Here is an 18,573-nt window from a genome sequence, read left to right on the forward strand (position 1 = left end):
CTTCCCACCGTGCTGGGCCCGTTCCACGCTGCCTATGGAAAAAAAAGTGGGAAATAATTTTGTTCCTAAAAATAGTGACAGTCAGGGTGGGGATCTCAAGTGACGCTGGGAGCTTAGGGACGCGAACACTTGACGGAGTACGCTGGTTACAGGACCAGCCTCGCAGGGGCCGAGGTCGCCGCAGGCGTGTCGCGGGCGGTTGACTGCGAGCCGCCGGGGCCACCGCTGCGGAAACGCGCGGGGCCTGGACGCACCTGCCGGGCAGCGCCGTGGCCGCCTCACTCCGCCGCCTCTTTCTTCTCCCCGGACATCTCCACCGACAGGACCTGCTCGCCGGGCTCCCGGCCCGGGCTCATGCGGATCCGCACCGAGCGCTCCTGTGGCCTGGCCGCCCCCTCCTCACCTCCCTGGGGACTCCCGGGGGACGCAGGTGGCGGAGAGTGTTGGGCCAGGGGATCCAGGGGCCCCGGGGGCGCCGGGGGTGCGGGCTGGCCCGGGGCGGCCTCCTCTGCAGGCGCAGGCTGGTCTGGGGGCACCAGCTGGTCTGGGGGCGCCGGCTGGTCCGGGGGTGCAGGCTGGTCTGGGGGCGCCGGCTGGTCCGGGGGTGCAGGCTGGTCTGGGGGTGCAGGCTGGTCCGGGGCGGCCGAGCCGGCCTCTCCAACAGCGTCCTGAGATCTCTTGGCCTGGAATCCGAACAGGTGACTGGTGAGGCACAGTCCGTCCAGGGGGTCTTGAACACCTTGCTGTTCCCGCCTTCTCCCCGCCCCCGCAAGAAGACAGCAAAGTGCTAGGGGGGAAATCTAGCGGATCAGCGTGGAGCCGCATCTGGGTTATTTGGGAGAAACAGAATATGCAATGGGGAAGTGCAAGGCGTAGGCCTCCACGTTGGGAGGGTCTTGGGCATGTTTAGATCTCTCCTGCCGGGCTGGAAAGCTGGATGAAGTACCGAGTTCAAGGGCAAAGCCAGGCCCCTGTGCTGTTGAGGAAGGTGGTGACCTGCGGGGAGCTGCCACCAAGGCCTCTGCAAAGGCTGAAACGTCCTGACCCGCCCCGTTACCAGGAATAGGTGCTCGCGGGGGTGACGAGCCAAACTCCAGGCAAACAACGTAAAGAGAGATGAGGGCAGGAGCCAGTGGGGCCACTTTTCTGGAAGGTCTCAAAGGTTGAGAACCTCAGGGGAACAATGGGGCTGGGTGCCACTGGCATTGGGCAGAGCTGACCCATGTTGGGGACTTGGTGGGCACCTCCAGCCTCTGGCCTGTGCGGCCTGCCACAGACGTTGGCCACGGTCTGTGTATGGGCAGGGAACTGGGGAAAAACCCAAGCCTCCGTGAACACCTGTGGCTCCTCCTGCTCTGTGCCACCCACCTCTGCACGGAGGACACTGGAGAGGGTGCAGCTGCAGAGGAGGGGGCCAGCGTGGTCCTTGCCGCAGAGACCCACGTAGGGCGGCAGAAGTGAATTTAAAGTGAGAGCAGCCAGTGTGCTTGTGAGGAATAGAGACCCGCCCCCCAAGTTTGCTCAAGTCATAGGGTGTGGAAGGAAGGGAACAGAGACGGGGGACAAAGATGTCCTTGGAACTCGAGGCAGCCCTGGGGACCTGCTGCGCGCTCTGTCTCGGTGTTTCTGCATGTTTTGGTGCACCTGTCCCAGCCTCCTCTGTCCACCCTGAATTCTGACAATGCACTTCCAGGGCAAGACGCTCAGATGGTGACCGTTGTGACGCTTCCCGAGCCTCATGCCATGAATGGACCGGAACGGGACCTTCATGGGCAGGTAGTAAAGTGCTTTGCTATGTTCCAAATGCTTTTACACAAAGCATCCAGGGGTTCCTGCTTGATCTTTACAACCCCACGCGGCAACTCCGAGTAATCCGGGTCTCAGAGAGCTTGAGTAGCTTCCCAGGGTCTCAGAGCTAGCCGGTGACAGAGCTGGGATTTGGACTGTGTCTCAGGACTTCTAGTTAACAGCTCTTTGCACTCTGCTGTTCTGCTCTGGTTGTTCTAAATCGGAGGGGGAATGCCTTTTATTAGAGCGCTCATGCAAATTTCATTCACGGCTCAAAGCTGCCCCAGCAAAGAGCTAACACTTAGGAGCAACAAACCCATTTCAGCTAAATGCCCTTCACTGTACTGAGAGACATTTTAACATTATTTTTTAAATTTTATTTATTTATTTTTTTAGTGAGATGGGGTCTTGCTCTTGCTCAGCCTGGTCTCAAACTCCTGAGCTCAAGCGATCCTCCTGCCTCGGCCTCCCAGAGTGCTAGGATTACAGGCGGGAGCCACTGCGCCCTGCCCCTGAGAGACTCTTGACATTCACATCTACTCAGCCCTTCACAGCAGCCAGGGCTAAAGACCCCACCGTGCCACGTTGACTGTGACAGTTTGTGAGCCTGGCAGTTGTGTCTTTCCTCAATTTGGGGCCATTGGTGGCTATATCTAGAGAATGTCTTGGAACCCTAAGTGGCTTTGATGTCACTCACCAGACTCCGGTTGTCAAACGACCTCTGGATGGGTCCCCTGGACTCTAACACCAGCCTGGACTGAGACTGAGTTTGTTGTGCCCCTTTGAACTCTGTCACGTAGACTGTTGTCCTGCTCCAAAGAGTCCCTGCCACTGAGCCCCCACCCGACCCCGGTCCCTCTGCCCTTTCCCAGCAGCCTTCCTAAAGGACAGTGGTGATTAGACATAATTAGTGTAATCATTCTAACTGGCATTCTTGGCTTTAGTCACAGAAAAAAAATCCCAGAACTAATTTTAGTGTTCCCTTTGGATTTACGGGGGCAGAGGCGGTTGGCACTGTGCCTGTCTATGCGGCTTTTCCTCTCAGATGTTTTAAACTGTCACCGACGCAGTATTAACCATGAGGCATCACTGTCACCTGGACAGGGGCCTTCCCTGCCCACACCTTCCCCCTCCTCTACAGCAGCACCCAGGCTTTCCTTTAGAGACCCTCCCCGCCCCGACGCTCATTCAGGGGTGGGCATGTGACCCAGGCCTGCCCAGAGCACCACAGTCCCCGGGCCACACTGAATGGCTCAGGAGGTGGCGTGTGAGCCAGTGTGGGCCGAGGACGGTGAGTCCTGGGACATTTGCTCGACTCACCGGGAAGGAGCGCTTTCTGTCGGAGTTACCGCAGCAAGAGGGTATAATCCCAGAACTCGCGGGCCTGCCTGGAAATGGAGCCATCACCGAAGGCGGCGGGGACGATAGAATGGGGAACCTAGTCCCACTGGCATCATCTGGGCTTCTGGAACCATCTTGCCTGAACTTTCCAATTACGTGGCCCCCAGGTCCCCATTTTCGCAAGCTAATTCGAGCTTGCACTCTGTCACTGGCAACCACGTGAGTCCTGACTGTCAGAAACAAGGGGGGGGGAAGCCCCTAAACCTAAATGTGGGGTCCGCTCTCCCAGGTCCCTTGGCCTTGCCCGGCATGCAGGGCGGGGTGGCTGGGTCCGGCCGCATTACCTGTTCCAGCAACTCCTGCTGTTTGGCGGCCGCCTCCAGTGCGGCCAGCTCTTTGAGTCGCGCCCTGAGGTGGGCCAGCTTGCCTCCTTTGCCCCCCTTGCCGCCCATCTTTCCGGTCGCAGCGAGGGCAGCGCTGAAGAGCTTCGGGGTGCCCGCCCGGGGGGGCAGGATGAGCACGCTCTTCTCCTCCTTGGGCTTGTTGTTATTCTTGAGCATGCGCCTGCAAGACAGCGGCACCCACGGACATCACGAGCACGAATGGAATGGAAAGGGAGTCTCGTTTATGGAAAACCCTTTGGCCGATGATTTCCAAGGGCTTTTTCTGGGCTGAGCGCAGAGCTGTGCGCTTTACGCATAGGATCTCATGGAATGATCAGAACAACTGTAATGAGTGGGTCTTACTGTCTGCATTGTATAGATGAGGAAACTAAGGCTCAGAGAGGTTGAACAACTTGTCTGAGGTCACACAGGTAGGAAATTCCGAAGGGCACTTTAATACATGGAATCAGAAATAAGATGCCCAGATGAAAAAGGACCCAAAGATTTTTCCTTCTCCTTCTGCTTTATTGTCACCTCCCTGTCATCACCATCACAGTTATCAGCACTAGTTACTGAGTGCCCGTATGTGTCAGGCCCTCTGTTCTGTCCTTTACAGCCACTCTTGTGTGGCTCCCATAATCCCCCTTCCTGGTGCTCACATCTGACCCCAGCACCCCAGATCTTAATGATCACAAAGCAACATCGTGGCCATGATGTTCTTGGATGCTGGCAATACTCCTGTGACATCGAAAGGTCTGGGCTTATTGTGGCTCTGACAGTTGGTGAAACCGAGGCTCAGAGTGTGGGGAGTGACATGTTCAAGGGTACCAGAAAGTGGCAGAGGCAGAATTACAACCCAGATCTGATGCAATGTACCCTCCTGTTTCTCTAAGTAAGGATAGAATTTTCCATCGAACAGAGTCCCAGCCTCTTTCAGGGAATTTTTCACTCTACAACCGCGTGATGAGTGGTTTGGCTCAAGAACAAATGAATTTCGCCTGCAATCAGCGGGCTTAGACAATGAATTGGCAAATTCATTCATCAGGTTCCAGCAAAACTTATTTGTTTAAAAATGAGGCCGTTCCTGGCTGCTTATCTAATCAGAGGCAATGGGCTTAAATTGTGTATACTGATATTAATTGCCGAGGATTTGCATTTCCTCGCTGGGGCTCCCCGGGGAGAACACAAACATGATTCATCAGAGTCCTCTCACACGCCAGCCGGCACTGTCCCTGTGTTATTTGAGTCCATAATTCACAGCGTGACAGTCCACAGGAAGGCTCAGCGTGGTGCTAAAATGGCACAAGAACTATCTCTTGGGCCTTTGCTGATTGCTAACGGCTGTCTCTGTTTTGAAACACTGAGCTGGCTTCTGGGACATTTCCAGGCTAGGGAAATTTATCCTTATTTTCAGATGATGTATCTTCCCTGTAATTAGGATGAAACAGTTGTCCCTGGAGCAAGTGACATACATAAGACCTCGTCATCCCCCTTTTGGAGTGGCCAAGCCAGAGATCTGAGCACGTCACTTTTGGGGGGCCTCAGGTCCCCCATCTGTAAAGGTGGGGGATTGCACAGCACAGAATGCCACACGTGGGCCCTCTGGTTCTCAGACAGTGTCTCTCCCTTGATGAGAAGACCCCGTACATGATCCCCTGCCTTTCTAGTCGAGCCTGGCCCAGTCCCAGGCCCTCTGTGCTGCAGGGCCCGTTAGCTCCTCCCACTTTCCCCGCCCCCCTCCTGTGTCTCAGCCTCCTCCAGCGAGGGGCGCACAGACACCCTCAGGAATGGGGTCCAATGCACTGCTCTTAGGACAGCCCTGCAGGGTCCCAGCCGACTCGCCAAACCCTCACCTAACCCACCCAGAGGGATGGAATGACAGCTACAAGCATGGATTTCCTGAGCCTGATTCCTCTCCAGGGGAGCAGGGAGAGAGGAGGGGAGACCTAGGGCGAGTTTGCACACATAAGCAGTTGCAGCTCTTGATCTGCGGCAATTTCGTTCTCTGTGAACACTGAATCAGCAAATACCGAGGCACGGCTCCTGGGGGAAACGCAGGGCTGGGTTTCTGCAAGCCTGTCATCACCACAGTCGTCCCATTAACACACAGACTCGTCTTATGTGTGTTTCTGTCTAAAGACATCTTAGTTAACATAGATTGTTGCTTCATTAGCATTGAACGCACAGCCAACAGCACAACTCATGCCCGAGTGAAGCTCATCTAACACACACGTTTCCTGGGTCAGGCACATCACAGCCTTCTTGTGCTCAAGAACACGAAGCACCTCAGCTCTGTGCTTGGGGGCCATTTTAAGCAGCGAAATCACCAACAAAGTGCACAAATATGCAAAAATGTGGTATTAAACAGGCCACGAAACAAGACACCTGTTTACAGTATGAAAGCTGTCGAAGGCAGAGCTGGGACCTCAGCTGGAACGTGCACTTGAGGTGACTCAAATTATTCGCCACTCTGCGCATGTCCACAAAAGCCTGTAAGTATTGAACTTGGGGTTACAAACGCATTTTAGTGAGGAGGTGAGTTTGCAAACATGGAGCCCGTGAGCAACGAGGATCTACTCTGCTTCCCTGTCCCCGGCACTCAGCGGGTGTGAGAGGGGGCGTGGGCAGGTTCTGTGGGAAGAGTTGGCATAGACTGGCCTTTGGAAGGCTCCAGTGTGTTCCCCGAGAGTGGGCAGGTGAGATGGGTTAGGGGGCAGCTTTCTTCCCCAGGGTACTCAGCGCCTGGTGTGAATGATGCTGGAATGTCAACAATGGAAGCTGCCGAAGGGATCCTGTGAAAATCTGATTCACATCAAGTCATCCTCCGTATAAAACCCTGCATGGCTCCCATCTCGCTCCGAGTAAAAGCCAAAGCCATTACAGCCTTTGCCTGCAAGGCCCAGCCCAATCTCTCCCTCTTGACTTCTCTGATCCCACACCAAGCCACGCCAGTTTTCTTGCTGTTCTGCCACCCACACACTGAGCCTGCTCCTCCTCAGGGCCCTTGCACATGCTGTTCCCTCTGCCCGGAATGCTCTTCCCTGCAGGCAGTCCCCCAGCTCCCTCCTTCACTCTGTGCAGGTCTCGGTTGAAATGCCTCCTCTTCAGAACCGCTTCCCCTGACCTGCTTAGCTCACATATCTCCTCCACCACCTCCTTCTCCTCGAGTGGCTTTGTGTTTCCCCGGAGCCCTCAGCCCTGCTCACGTATCACGTAATCGTTCATTTTCCCACTGTCAGTTTCCTGAGTAAAATGTCAGCTTTGCTCGGTCCCTGCCGTGTCCCCAGGGCCTAGGACTAGAATTGTGTACTCAATAAATTACTGCGTTGTGTGCATGGATGTTGGTGAATGTGTTCCCGTTATTAGGACCGTAACAATTGTGGTTTATTTATGGCATCATTTCACAGAGTGACATGGAGAGTAAGAATATGTGATAAAAGGCAAGGGGGGAAAAACCAGATGTGTGGATTAAAAAGGTCTTATCCAATTGAATTACAGAGAATTTGGTGGATAAGGAGGAACAACCATCATTACTAACATGTGTTGAACTCTCCCAGATGCCAGGTGCCCACGGCAGGCATTCCTGCCCACTATTTTATGTAATCTTCGCAACAGCAAAGGAGAGGGTTAATACCTTAATTTTACATTGTTGAAAACTGAGACCAGAAAAGTTAAGTAACTTTCCCAAAGTCACACAGCCAGTACCTCCCTCACAAGATCTGAGCCCCGCCAGTCTCCCATGCCTATGGTGAGTGTCCTATCACACCGTGCCGCCTCTGTTGCTCAGTTTGAAACCTGATCTTAAGGGATGGAAAGCAAAAATCTGCTTTTCTTAAAAAAAAAAAAAAAAAAAAGTTACCTGTTCCCCAATAATGCAAAATGCAGCTGCACAGATGCACTGTAGCACCGGTCGTAATTGCAAAATACTGGAAGTGCCCTAACTGTCACAGGAATGCGTGCAACTGGGGACAGGCACGAGGAAGCGGTCTGTGGACTGACGGGAAATGATTTCCGGGATGCGCCGTCATGTGAAAAAAAGCAAAGCACAGAAAAGAATCTCTAGCATGCTACCTTTTGTGTAAGAAGCAAGGGGTGATCAGAAAATGTTCACAGATCCGCCTATTTGTGTAAAAGTAAACACAGGAAGAAAAAGGAAAAAACATGAACTAACAAGATTGGTCACCTGTGGAGGGTGGGTGACAACGAGGGCAGGGAAAGTTGGGACACTTTTCTGAGTAGACCATTTTGTAGAGTTTTGACTTCCGGAAACACGTTAATGTTTTATATACCCAAAACAACAACAACAACAAAATCAACAAGGATCCGTGGCCAGGGAGCCCTGAAACAAAATGCAAACTGAGACAGACAAATAGACCTGTGTTTTGCAATAATCACATTCAAGGGAAGAGGGATGAGGATGAATGCAAATAGCTTGAACACGATTCTTACGTCATACACACTCAGACTGAAGACAAAAAGAGCTGCATCCAATGCCGAACTCCACTTAGAAGGCTTACTTTTTTGTTTTTCACAGTGGTATGGGAATTCTGAAACTATGTCTCTCAGTGTTGGACGGGGGACTTACAAGTGTGGAAAAGAAGATAAGAATGAACTCTGTGCTGTTGAATTGGAATAGTTTTATAGATCGATAGGTAGACATGGACAGAAGAATCAATGTCGACATATATATGTGTATGTGTGTACAGATATGTATTATATGTATATTTGTATATATACATACAGGTAAGCATGTGGGTGTGTTTCTTAGGTCTGTCCCCCGAGGAGGCCTAGTCTCGCCCCGGTAGCAATGAGTGCACCTAGGACTCAGATCTTGGTTTCTAAAACCATTTCCCACTAACAGGAATCGAGGCCCCTTGGAGAAATGGCCATTTCCAAGGCTGCAGCAGGGAAGGTACAAGATGAGCCAGGGCATCTCGTTCCTTATTCTCCCTTGTGTAAGCCTGGAAGTGCCAAAATATGATGAAGATATAACAAAGGGTCATAGAGCCAGCTGGAAAAGGTGCCAATGGCCAAATTGGAACAATCTGAGCATCAAAATAATGACTGTAACATGATATTCATGGAACAGAGCAAATCTATACTTATATAAATAGATCAATGAATAAACAAACAAACGGGAGAGAAGGAACAGCCCTCCCTACAGTTGACTGCTAGCTAATAAACTCGGGGTGACGGAGTTAGAAAATTACCATCTGCAACCGTCACAGCAATCACTGATTTAGCCAGGGGCCATCAGTGGATGCCCCAAGTAGCGGATGAAAGCTCAGTGGGGCACAGGACATTTATATAGTTTCAAAGTGACTCCCCACGAATCACTTATGAATTAGTAAGCAGTAACTTCTTAGTGCAGAAACCTTAACCAAGCAATCAAAGCAAAAATCATCAAAGCTGGGAGAAACTAGCATCACGTGCCTCTCCATACGCTCACCGAGAAAGACACATTGCTGCTGGGATATTCCTGCCCAAAATTCAGGACCTGAAGGTCATTACGAGAGAACATCAAATCCAAATTGAGGGACATTCTACAAAGTAACTGCACACTCGAATGACTTTGGTCATTAATGGTAGAAGAGGACTGAGAACCTGTCCCAGATCAAGGGGACTAAGACTGCATAGCGCCTTAACGCCATGTGTGACCCTGGAATTGATTCAGGGATGGACAAGGAGAAAAGAACAGCTATAAAAGTTGGGGGCGGGCGGAAAAGAAAATTAAAAAAAAAAGAAAGCTATCGGCCGGGCGCGGTGGCTCACGCCTGTAATCCTAGCACTCTGGGAGGCCAAGGTGGGCGGATCGTTTGAGCTCAGGAGTTCGAGACCAGCCTGAGCAACAGCGAGACCCCATCTCTACTAAAAACAGAAAGAAATTATATGGACAGCTAAAAATATACATAGAAAAAATTAGCCGGGCATGGTGGCACATGCCTGTAGTCCCAGCTACTTGGGAGGCTGAGACAGGAGGATCGCTTGAGCCCAGGAGTTTGAGGTTGCTGTGAGCTAGGCTGATGCCATGGCACTCACTCTAGCCTGGGCAACAGAGTGAGACTCTGTCTCAAAAAAAAAAAAAAAAAAAAAAAAAAAAGAAAGCTATCAAAGTCACTTCTGGGACAATCAGCAAATCTGAAGGTGGATTATGGATGAGATAAAATAGCTTTGTTCCAATACCACATTTCCTGATTTTGATAAAGGTTCTGTGAGTAGGTAAGAGGAAGTCCTTGTCTTTAGCAATCTTTTTTTAAATGAAAAAAAAATGTTACGTACCTGGCCTTCTTCCGGAGCAACTTCTGAGACTCAGGATAATGCACCAAAATTTCGTTCAGGTCCTTCTTATCCAGAATGAAGAGGTTGGCAAAGCCGTGGGCCACCACGTTAGCTGTGCGCCGGTTCCCGCCCCCAACAGCCAGCAAGCTGGGCAGAGACGAGAAGGGTGAGGCTTTAGGAGGCTGCACTTTTGACCACATCGGGGTCTTCACCTTCACCCCCTGCACAACGTGCCCCATGCATCAGCAGGTGCCGGTGCTAATCCACAATACCTTCCTCGTTTCCACCCACAGGCCACCCCCACCCTCCCCAAGCCCCCTCCCTGTCCCCAGCCTTGGCCAGGTCCCCTCATCTTACCCCAGCTCCCCTCTGACCTTATCTCTCCAAACACAGATCCAGCTTTTAGCGTCACCAGCACGGATTTCCCATCAGGGCCGCCCAAAACCTGCACCTGCCCCGCCTGGATGATGTACATCTCGCGGCCAATCTCCCCCTGAAACAGAGAAGCCGGCGAGTCCCTCTGCCCATCCCCCAAAGCCACCAGAGAAGCAGCCAGTGCTGGGCCCGGAGGCTGGACGTCCAGCAAGGAGGAACCCAGGCTGGGCTGTGGCCCTGCCACCATGACATGGCGTATGGTGAGGGGCCTGTCGCTTCCCTGCCGGGCCTCAGTCTCCCCATCTGTGCACTGGGCGGAGTGACCACCCCTTGCCCTGCCAAACGCACAGGATTATGGTGGGGAGCTCGTGCTGTCATGGAACGGAAAGTGCCAGGTCACCTGGGAGGTGCAGGCGTGTCCTGCAAGTTTCCAATTAGACCCACGCGGAGGCCTGGCACATCCAGAACTGGTTCATGCCATGAGCTCATATCCATGCCTAGCCCTCATCAGGAGCTGGGTAAGCGTTCACTAGCTGCGACAGGAATGATAACAACAGCAACAATAATAAAATCCAACAGGCCCACGACAGTTTTTCTGGGCCAGGCACTCGCTGGCCTAATTGCTTTATGTGATTACACCTAATTCCCAGCAAGCCTCCGAGGCAGGATTACTTTTTGCCAAGGTCACAAATTGCAGATGAGGCAGAGTGGGATTTGAACCCAGACGGGCTGGTTTCAGAGTCCATGGTTGTTGTAGGTTGAATTTTGTCCCCGCCCCAAGATTCATATGTTGAACTCCTAATCCCCAGCAACATTTTGGTAATAGGGTCATTGCAGACGTCATCACTTTAAGTAAGATGAAGTCATCCCGGAGTAGAGTGGGCCCCGATACAATATGACTGGTGTCCTTATAAAAAGGGAAATTTGGGCACAGAGATCGGCATAGAGGGAAGATGATGGGCGGAGACGCAGAGAAGTGGCCGCTGCAAGCCAAGGGACGGTTGTGCTGTACACGGCAGCCCTGGCGAACTAACACCGTGGTCTTAATCCCAAGTTAAACTGAATGAATGAATGGCTTGCTGTGGACCTCAATCAGAAACACCCAGTCTGCCCCGTGCCTGCCAGTACTCACGCCCTCATGGGCCCCGGCCTGGCCTGCCACCTGTCGGTCACCCCGGCGTGGTTAAAAGGGGCAGAGACCTGATCACAGAGGAGGTCTACAGAAAATATAATAAATGCAAAAATGTTCAAGGTGGGTGGAGAGCAAGGACGGTAACTTGGTTACACTTTTGATTTATTCAACACACATTTCCTGTGCATCTCACACAGGCGTGGCCCCTTTAACAAAAAGGAGGAAGGTTTTGTCTGTTTCTGTGCACAGTTTCACACCAGCGGAAGGGTGGCGGGACCCTCACCTCACTAGCCAGCCCCCTGGGTGTCTCAGAGAGATTGTTGCAGAGCAAAACTGGACAGCAGAGGGCGCTGTGCACACGCGCTCACCAAGTGCTCAGTTTAACTTGCAGACTCCTGCCCAACACCTGGTTCACCTTTTCTCATCTAAAGCAAACGCTACATTACCCACAACGATGACAGCAACAGCGCCGGCACCTATTCTGCGCCAGGCATGGTGCCAAACTGTATGCACATCTTGTTCAATCCTCACAACTATAAATATCCCCACTTTACCCATGAGAAGAGCAGGACTGAGACGGCAAGCCACTTGCCCACGGCTTCACAGCAAGGAAGTGGCTCCAATGGCAGAAAAGTCACTCTGTTGTTCTCAGACCCCTCTTGGCCTTCCTGAGACTGCGGCTTTAAATTCTCAGCCATCTGCAGCATCCTTTCTCCCTCTTCCCCGAGCTCTCTGCTTCCAGAAGCTTCACTGCTGCACAGCACAGAACCTGGAGACAGAGGCCTTCCAGAGATGGGGCTTCCCAAGTCTCACAGAGCCTGTCTGCGCAATACTGTCACCCCTGTTCACACTCCCAGCCTCTTTTTTTTAGGGGGCACCCGGATTTGAACCGGGGACACACCCAGCCCCATTAACAGCTCTGTATAAGAGGACTGAGGCCCGGGTTCCTGCCCCCTCCCTCCCCTTCCTCACTGAGTGACTTTGGCCTCACCTCGGGTGCCAAGGACAGGGAGCAGAAAGGGCTCTAGACACCGTTGTTCTAGGGTCAGTGGGTGGTGCCAGGCAGGGAAGGGAGCCTGGTGTAGGGCGGTGGGGAGCGGTGGGGCCTGTGGCATCAGGAGAGGGCACGATGCCCCCCTGTGGGGTGGCCCTTCCTGCACCGCAGCCAACTCTTGCTATTTAGGAAGCAAATTTGCTGTATTCAGCCAGAGATATGGATCTTTATGTGAAACTTTCCAATGTTGAAAGGTTGGGGACTAATTCGACTATTTTTTTTTTTTTAAGATTAGGAAAAAAACCCACAAAATATCTGTGGGCCGGATCCTACCCAAGGGCCACCAGTTTGCAGCCTCTGACCTTGGCCCACTCCTTTCCTGACGGGAAGACCGAGACCCTGGAAGCGGTTCCAGCTACACCGTCAAGGCCCTGCCCCTCTTCAGGCTCCCCGGTTTCCCTTTTTGTAAGGTGGGGGTCCTCATCCAGACCCCCACGGTCCCACGTGGAGAGAGCCGTGGAACTGCTTTGCAAAGCCCGAGGCACATTTGTGTTCACGGCCTAGAGCTGACAAAGCCTCCTAATCCGCTGGGGCCAGGTCACCAGTGCATGGAGCTGCAGCCGCCTCTCTCCCTCCCCGACAATCCTGCTCTGCCCCCGGCTTGCAAACCTCACTGGGCCTTCACGCGAGCCCCGGCCAGCCCAGCTCCTTGCAAGGCAGGGGGCTTGCAAATCCCACATCCCCCGGCAGCCGCCTCACCTTCTTGCACACGTAGTCGTTGGGCAGGTAGACGACAGAGCGAAGCCTCTTCAGCATGTCAAAGATCATCTGCCGGTCACAGCCCTGCCCGAGAGGAGGGGACAGGAACTCTGTTTAGAGGGAGGTTTGGGGGTGGAGCCCCCGGAGCGCTGAGGGTGGGGGCGCTGGCGGGGGTACCTGGAAGAGCGCCACTTTGCTAACGATGCTGTAGTTCACATCGATGGCCAGGTCCAGCCGCATCTTGTCGGGAAGCTGCACCATCAGCTCTGACTCATCTGTGAACAAGACCTGGCAAGAGTCAGAGGCAACCGAGCCCCTCTCCAGGCACACATCTGGGCAAGTCCCCACTGCACTGCTCACCCGGACACACCACTCCCCTGCCACACGGAACCACCCTAGAGCAGAGAGAGCCCTCTCTCACCTCCAGCCCTTTGCCGACACCGTTTCCTCTGCCAGGAACACCCCAGCGCACTTCCCTGACTAACTCCTACTCATTCTTCACAGCCAGCACTAATGTCGCCTCCTCCAGGAAGCCTTCCCTTGACATCTCCCACCCAGCTACTGTTAGCAGCCCCTGTGCCCTAGCTCTTATCACAGCCATTATGGCAACTGTTGATGATCCGTCTTCTCCACTCATACTGTGCGAACAACACTGGCAAGAACTCAGCTCTATCGAAGGCCGGGCGCTGTGGCTCACACCTGTAATCCCGGCACTCTGGGAGGCCAAGGTGGGAGGATGGTTTGAGCTCAGGAGTTCAAGACCAACTTGAGCAAGAGCAATGACCCCATCTCTACTAAAAATAGAAAAAATTAGCCGGGCATGGTGGTGCATGCCTGTAGTCCCAGCTACTCAGGAGGCTGAGGCAGTAGGATCGCTTGAGCCCAGGAGTTTGAGGTTGCTGTGACCTAGGCTGATGCCACGGCACTCTAGCCCAGGTGACAGAGTAAGACTCTGTCTCAAAAAAATTTGAAAAATAAAAAAGAAATAAAAGTAAAGTCTATCAAGTACTTCTATCAGCTGGGCACCTTTTTACTAAGTGTTTTACAAAGATTATTTTATTAAATCCAGCAACCCAAGAGATACCCACCACTACAGTCCCTGCTTTACAGACGAGGAAAGGGCAGTGACTTGGCCCCGGCCACGCAGCACAGGGGGCGGAATCACGATCCCACCCGAGCTGGGGATGCATTTCGAGGTGGGTGCGGGAGGTGGGCAGCCCCCAGAGGGAAGCCCCTCATTCTTCAGGGATCTTGTGCCAGCCCAGCTTGAGGCACATCATGGGCCTTGCTAGACCCGTCTCACATAAATTTTGGGGCCGCAGCCTCAGCGACACAGAGGATGAAGGAGGCTCCAGGAGGCCCCAGAAGGCCCCGAGGGCATCAGGCAACCAGAGCTGGCTGGGCCGGGGTGGGGGAGGAGTCTTACCCAGCATGCCTTGCGATTGCCACGTGTACTCGTACCAGGTCTTGACGCGGTTCTGCACGGACTTGGGGATCTTGTAGAAGTTCATGTACTTCACCGTGCTGTCCATGCAGCTGCGGTAGTAGGTCTGTCCTGCGGTGGCGGCCCCCACCACGTCTCTCATCTGGGGGAACATGTTAGGCCAGGTCAAGGAAGCCACTGGGCCAGAGGGGGGCCACCAGTGGGTTTGCGATGCGTCACTTTACACAGACCAGGAGCAGGTGCCCACGGAAGCGGGCGGGGGTGCCGGGGGTCGGGAGAGAGGAAGGCAGACCTCCATGCACGGAGAAGGTTTTACTGACAGCAAGTTCTGCCTCCAGAGGAGTGAGGCTGCCGGCCCCTGGGGTGGCTTCAGCCCCCTGGGGCCAGACGAGGAGGGAGCATCATGCTGGGCCGGGCCGACTCTGGTACAGCATGGCCCCTTGGTGTCTGACGCTGGAGGAAATGCGGACCCAGTGTACTGGTCCTCAGGGTGGGGCCCTTCAAAGGCAACTTTGAGGACCCGCAATTGTCGCTTCATGCACTGACTGGAATGTAAGATGCTGCCCCAGCATGTCGGAAACACCAGGGGTTTCTCTCAAAGGGAGCACCCCGAATCCTCAGGCTTCGCAGAAAACCATTCAGCCCAGCTCAGGCACATACCCCCAAGGGACGGACGTTTCAAACGGGAATGGCCTCAGAGAGGGAGCGGGAAACAGGGCCCAGGCTCTTCCCCAGGCTTAGTCCGAAAGGAGCAGGCACAGGGGGTGACATTCCTGCAGCAGCAGGAGGGGCCCTGCAGTCCGGTGGGAGGGAGGCCAGCCCGGCGCGCCAGCTACCTGTCCAATCATCACAGAGAAAGCGAACACGCCCGTGAAATAGTTCAGCCCCTGGAAGACAATTTCAAAGAGCGTCCTGGGGTCAGGCAGCCCACCAATGGTGATGAGGGTCTTCACGGCCCAGTAGTAACAGCGAATGTAACTGGAGAGAGAAGAGAAAAGCATCTCGGTCACCAGAGGTCCCGATCTGCTGACCCTGGGTGTCCTGGCTCAGACACCTCTGATAGGTGCATATTGTGCAAACGAGAGAGACCCTTTATAGCTCACAAATGCAACACAAACTCTCTCACACGTGCAGAGCATGCTGCAGTTTGCAGAGCAGCTCTCTGGGTTGGACATGCAGGGACATGATACTGGCCCGATTTACAGATGTGGAAACTGAGGCCCCAGGAGATTTCTAGGAAGAGTTGGCAGGAGGATAGACCAGGGTCTCCTGACTCCTGCTGGCTGGGCTCCTTCAACTCCTGCAACGTTCCTGTAACTGACACTGTCTTTCCCTTTGCTATTTCCATTGCGTTGGTTCATGGAAAGCAAGAGAAACATCAGCCTTGGAAGATATCTTGAGGACCAACTTTTCTGACCCTCTCCCTTGCCTGACCATTTTCCAGACAGGGAAACTGAGGCCCCCAAAGGGAAAGGGAACACCCACGGTCACCAGCTGGCAACTTCCAGAGCTGGGACTAGAACCCAGGGTGCTGTCTGCCTCTCTGAGCTGTCATCCTGCCATCAGTACCCCCCGACACAGGCTGTGAACCTTCAGGAAGGAGGGTGTGGGTAATGGGGTCCTACTATGTGGCGAAAGGCATACGAAATGCCCCAAGTGCTGAATGTGGTCTGAACGTGACCCCCCAAATTCATGTGTTGGAAACTCAATTCCCAATGCAACAGTGCTGGGAGGCGCGGCCTTTGGGGAGCCGTTTAGGGCGTGAGGGTTTTGCCCTCATGAATGAAGCCCATTACAAACGGGCTTGATGGAGGGGGGTTGATCCCCTTTTGCCCTTCTGTCCCTTCTGCCATGTAAACACAGCATCCCCCTCCACGGGGTGCAGGAACAAGGCACCGTCTTGGGAGCGGAGACCGAGCCCTTAACAGACACCGGACCTGCCTGCACCTGGACCTTGGCCTTCCAGCCTCCAGAATGGGGAGAAATACGTTTCTGTTCTGTATAGATTACCCAGCTTCAGGTGTTTTGTTATATTAATGGCCGCACAAAATGGACTAAGACGCTTGTCTAATGATCACAAAGCAGCAAGAGTCCCTCACACACCTGCCACACCTTCAGGCCGAGCCCTCCCAGAGGTGGGCAAAAGGTGGGGCCAGAGGTGGGCAAAAGGTGGGGCCAGAGGTGGCTTTTCTGCGCCTTCCTGGGCTCCGCGCACCAGCTATTTACGCAGCGTCGTAAATGGGACACGGGCTCTGGAGCCAGAATGCCTGGGCTGCAGCCGGGCTCGGCCGCTTTCTAGCCGCACAACTGTCCAAGTTGTGAAATTACTCAGTCTCTGCCACCCTGAGTCTCCTTCCCTGTAAAGCGGGGACGGCAACAGAACACCCTTCGCAGGCGACCACGAGGACAAGATGAGATAGTAGAAGAGCGCCTGGTACTGGTGGGCTCTCAGCAAGACAGCTGTCAAAGCCTCACCATCATGGATGCCTGCCACGTGCCTGCAGTGCGGGATGGACAGACTCGCGCACGTCCTCAAGAAGCCTGCTGTCCAGCGGGGACGGCCTACCAACGTGCGATGAGTACTGGGAAGAGGAAACAGCGGTTGCTACGGGGCGGGGGGAGGCGGGGGCGGGAGCGGTGCTTGGGCGGCTCGGGGCCTCCCTGCCTGTGTCATTATCACCTGTTGCCGGCAAGTTCCACAACGCGGCAAGACCGGCCGGGCCGATCAAGCCCTGTCATACTAGTTCTGGACACCAGAGGGCGCATGAAGTGGCCTTTGACGGAGCAGCTCCCGAGGCTCTGGTGCAGGTGCCACTGGGCCACCAACAGACAGAGGACACAGGAGTGAAGTCCACAAATCTCCGGCTTCTCCCCAGACCCCGGTTGGAGGCATCTTCCGTTGTCACGACACATCTTAGGGACGTCCCTGAAGTCCTGGTATCCCATGCTACTTGGGATACGTCGCCTGCCCTGTGGGGACACTCCGTGCTCCAGTCTGGGGCAGAGCCAGGGCAGGAGGGGCCCGGAACGGGATGTGGGACCAAGCACACGCAGGGACTCGGGGCCTTGAGCCCTCCACAAATGGTGGCTTTTTAGGAGCGGTTTTCATGCTACTGGACTTCTCAAGAATTCTCCTTCGCTACTTGCACTGTGTGACCCGTGCTGGGGTCCCCTGCAAGGTGGCATTTAGAAAGAGCATTGCTGCCAAGGAAGGGCGCCCCCCACTGCTGGGCAGCCAGAGCCCCTCCCCAGGGGGCCCTACAGAAGGAGGTCCCAGCCAGTTGTCACCTGTCCTCCCCTCCCCTGCTTGCCGTCCTTCCCAGGGCTGCCCAGTGGCAGTGGTGCCAGGCTTAGCCCCAGGGAAGATGGTTCTCAGTTTACTGGGGCACAAACCCCTTTGAGAATCTGAGGAAAGCTAGGACCCTTCCCCTAGAAAAGCCAACGTATTGTCAAAATGTAGCTCCAATTTCCAGGAGGGGTAGTGACCCCTTCATTCTCTCCGCCCCGGGTTAGGAACGCCTTTCCGGGCATGCTGGCTTCCCCACGACAATAACCACAGCTAGGAAGTGGGGCCACTGACTCCTGTCTAGGCATAGTCTGGACATGTGACACAGATTAATTTATTATTCCTCCTAAGAAATGTGAATGTAATACTAGCCCCATTGTACAGATGAGAAAACTGAGTCTCAGAAAGGCTACGGAGGTCACGGAGGTGGGTGTGATGCTCACCTGTTTCCCACGCCGTCGTAAACCCAGTGCGTGGAGCCGATGCCCTCGTAGTCCGACGCCCAGTAGTAGAGACAGGAGTTCAGGTGCAGGCTGTAGAGGAGGTAGGCCGTGGTCCTGATGACCCTGCAGGAGGAGGGAGACGCGTCAACACAGTGGCTGAGGGGGTGGTGGCGGCATCTCACTCAGGGGCCAGGACTACGAGGAAGGAGCCAATCCTCACCTCCCCCAGGCTCCCACCTCCGAGGTCCCCCCCGCTGGGACCTGCACCGGAGGGATGGACACCTGGCCAGTGGGAACTGGGCCGGCCCAGCTGGATGTGTTTTGGGGACTGTGCTGTGCAAGCCTGGGG

The 18,573-nt window shown here is 54.2% G+C and overlaps 1 protein-coding gene across 1 annotated transcript in view; it reads right to left on the bottom strand.

The window, feature by feature from the left end:
- Positions 1-263: 263 nt before the first annotated feature.
- CNGB1 (cyclic nucleotide gated channel subunit beta 1) overlaps positions 264-18,573 on the bottom strand; it is a 69,268-nt gene continuing 50,958 nt past the window's right edge. Inside the window, exons 25-34 of the mRNA XM_069497848.1 lie at positions 18,225-18,347; positions 15,332-15,473; positions 14,478-14,637; positions 13,229-13,326; positions 13,052-13,135; positions 10,166-10,284; positions 9,792-9,938; positions 3,474-3,693; positions 555-683; positions 264-488 (exon numbers count right to left, since the gene is read on the bottom strand). Of these exons, the coding sequence (XP_069353949.1) occupies positions 279-488; positions 555-683; positions 3,474-3,693; positions 9,792-9,938; positions 10,166-10,284; positions 13,052-13,135; positions 13,229-13,326; positions 14,478-14,637; positions 15,332-15,473; positions 18,225-18,347 (1,432 nt within the window). The 3' untranslated portion in view covers positions 264-278. The remainder of the gene's footprint in view (positions 489-554; positions 684-3,473; positions 3,694-9,791; positions 9,939-10,165; positions 10,285-13,051; positions 13,136-13,228; positions 13,327-14,477; positions 14,638-15,331; positions 15,474-18,224; positions 18,348-18,573) is intronic.

The sequence above is a fragment of the Eulemur rufifrons genome, chromosome 23, assembly GCF_041146395.1.
Source record: "Eulemur rufifrons isolate Redbay chromosome 23, OSU_ERuf_1, whole genome shotgun sequence".
In the NCBI taxonomy this organism is placed as follows: domain Eukaryota; kingdom Metazoa; phylum Chordata; class Mammalia; order Primates; family Lemuridae; genus Eulemur; species Eulemur rufifrons.